We start from the raw sequence: 2,500 nt of genomic DNA, 5'->3' as shown, positions 1-2,500 counted from the left end.
CATTCGTTATTCAGTAATAAACAGAAATATTCACTATTTATTTACCTCAGTACATTCAATAGACAGGGGTGGTAGAGAATTGAAATAGCGAGATCTCCTGACAGCTTCAGACACCATGACATAATTCTGGTAGTTGCTATCATAGCAACCACTTGCTGATGGCCGGGGGTTGTCAATGACGAAAAAAGCCTCAGCAAAACGTTTTACCTGTTGGGAAACATTAAATAATAAATTTACTGTTAAATACTATTCTTAGGATAATCAGTATCAATAGAAAACTTGAAGAAGGTCCTCCATCAGCAGTGTCCCAGAGGCATCCCTTCCTGAAGTCACTTACCCTTTGCATATGATGTTGCCGCGCCAGGTGTTGCCGTACAGGTTCCGAGCTCATTACCACAGAGAGGAAGTGTTGCCACAGAAGGATATTTTCTGCACATAACTGTGCTATGTCACTGTTGGCAGCCACCAGAAAGTCCTCCTCACAGTCCACAGCCTGCAGAGTGTATTCTAGTATTAGGAACAATGCATTGGGGTTTTGTATGTATGAAGATGCTTTATTGCTTTTGTGAAATTCTAGAAATCACACATGCATAATACATATGCAATGGTAAAATGTATAATAAATCCTAATCTCATTCTCATTTGTCTATTATTTTTTCTCCAGCTTAAATTGTCTTAAATTGACTATCAAAAGTGCTGAGATAATCTAGACTAAAGTAAAGCATTTGAAAGAAAATGTGGGAAACCACATCCCCCTGCACAAAAAATAATAAAGAAAGAAAGAAAGAAAGAAAAATTAAAAAGAAGAAGAAGTTATGGATAAAAAGTAGATGAAATGAAAAAAAGTAAAAGAAAGGAAGAGGGAGAATGGAGATGAATGAAAGGAAGAGAAAAATGGAGCAGAAAAACAAGAAAGAAACAGAAAAAAGGGAGAAAAGAAAAAACAAGAACTAAACACTGAGGGAGAAGCTAAAAAACTGTCCAGCTAAAAAGAAAGAACTACAAAACGCTAATCTCTTGCAAAGAACAACAATATAATAAACAAAAAATGAAAACTAAGAGCCATAACAGTCAAACTAAAAAAAATACACTAAATATCATGCACAGAGATAGACGCCCAATGACAGATTATAACATAATCATTTACCCTTGTCCTGTCATTACTCCGACGGTCAAAACGCGGTGTCTGTCCCCCAATAAGGGCGAAGTAACACTCCTGAGTGCATGTGTGGGTGAAAATCTATGATGACATACATGTATCTATGCAGTAAGTCTCACAAGAGTGTTAGCAAGTTTACCAGCTAAGTGTTAATACAAACTACTGTACTGTATATGCATTCATTTTTATGGCAATTTTTGTTAATAATAAAAACACATTCCATAAGCCCTTGTGATTTCTTTAAACATCTTGGTAAGTCATCTAATTAATATCTGCTACCAGATCAACAGAAAATGTTTTAAAACAAACATGAAAGGAACAAACGCTCCTCTATGGTGATTTTATGAAATATCAAGGAAAGACCAAGTATGGAAAGTGAAGTATACCACCTTCTTAAATAGAAAAACTTAGTCTGCTTGTGTAATTCGCATTACTGCTATAAATATTTATCAGCATCTAAAACAGGATTGATCTCATTATAACTTTATTTTCTGGTCCAGTCTTTGGCACAGGCCATATGAGTGGTCACTAGGGCGACATCATCTGGAGGAGGGTGGCCCTGGACCATGGCAGTGTCGGTTGGGGGAGGGGACATCAAATCCTAAGCTTGCCTAGAACAACCAAACTGGCTGGGGCTGATGGCAGCTTCATTTGTGGAACTTCCAACCATATATATATATTTACAGATTTACAAAACTATTACAATTTTTGGAAATCAGTGAAAATTGTTTTTTTAAAGATCAAGATAGTTTTTACTAGATCTGATGAATACTTATACAATTTTATTTATTGCAAAAATGGTCTATACAAATCATCACATGGTATACACATCTAAAGTAATAGTTTCGACACAGTCAAACATTATGAAAGAGAAAAGGAAGAATAAGTAGAAGAAACTCACCTTTGCAACATCTGACAAATTATCCACCTTTAGCCTTGTAGGCTGGGGTGTAGGTGGGGTGGAAGTGGTGGAAGTGGTGTTGGTAGCATTGGCACTGGTAGCCCACGGTGGCAGTATGGACATGATGGTTTCCAGCTCGGCCGCTAGTGCAGTGTGGGCAGCCAACAGGAGCGTGCAGATGGTGCGGTGCGTGGCTCGGGCCTGCGCCAGACGCCACGACGCACTACTGCTGCCTCCCCCACCGCCACATTTGATTGTACTATTCTGTGGGGGTGGTGTACGGTTATTTAAGTGTGGTGGCTGGGTCATACTGATAGTACAATATCAAGATATAGATTACTAAAACCATGAATGGATATAATACATGTACATATATCATATCATATTTAATTCATAGTTACATAACACAACTATGTGAATCTTGAATTTTATATACTACA

The 2,500-nt window shown here is 37.7% G+C and overlaps 1 protein-coding gene across 2 annotated transcripts in view; it reads right to left on the bottom strand.

Moving 5' to 3' along the window:
* The window catches only part of LOC119580365 (protein FAM135B-like), a gene marked incomplete in the record, with an annotated part of 116,109 nt that overhangs the window by 12,583 nt on the left and 101,026 nt on the right, over positions 1-2,500 (bottom strand). The window contains 4 exon segments of one of the 2 annotated variants that reach the window (XM_037928472.1): positions 46-207; positions 338-493; positions 1,148-1,216; positions 2,061-2,324. In XM_037928472.1, coding sequence (XP_037784400.1) covers positions 46-207; positions 338-493; positions 1,148-1,216; positions 2,061-2,324 — 651 coding nt within the window. 2 annotated transcript variants of the gene reach the window in all.

The sequence above is a fragment of the Penaeus monodon genome, chromosome 13 (genome assembly GCF_015228065.2).
Source record: "Penaeus monodon isolate SGIC_2016 chromosome 13, NSTDA_Pmon_1, whole genome shotgun sequence".
NCBI classification, from domain to species: domain Eukaryota; kingdom Metazoa; phylum Arthropoda; class Malacostraca; order Decapoda; family Penaeidae; genus Penaeus; species Penaeus monodon.
Note: the sequence above shows the minus strand (reverse complement) of the source record. Positions and strands in the feature narration are given on the sequence as shown.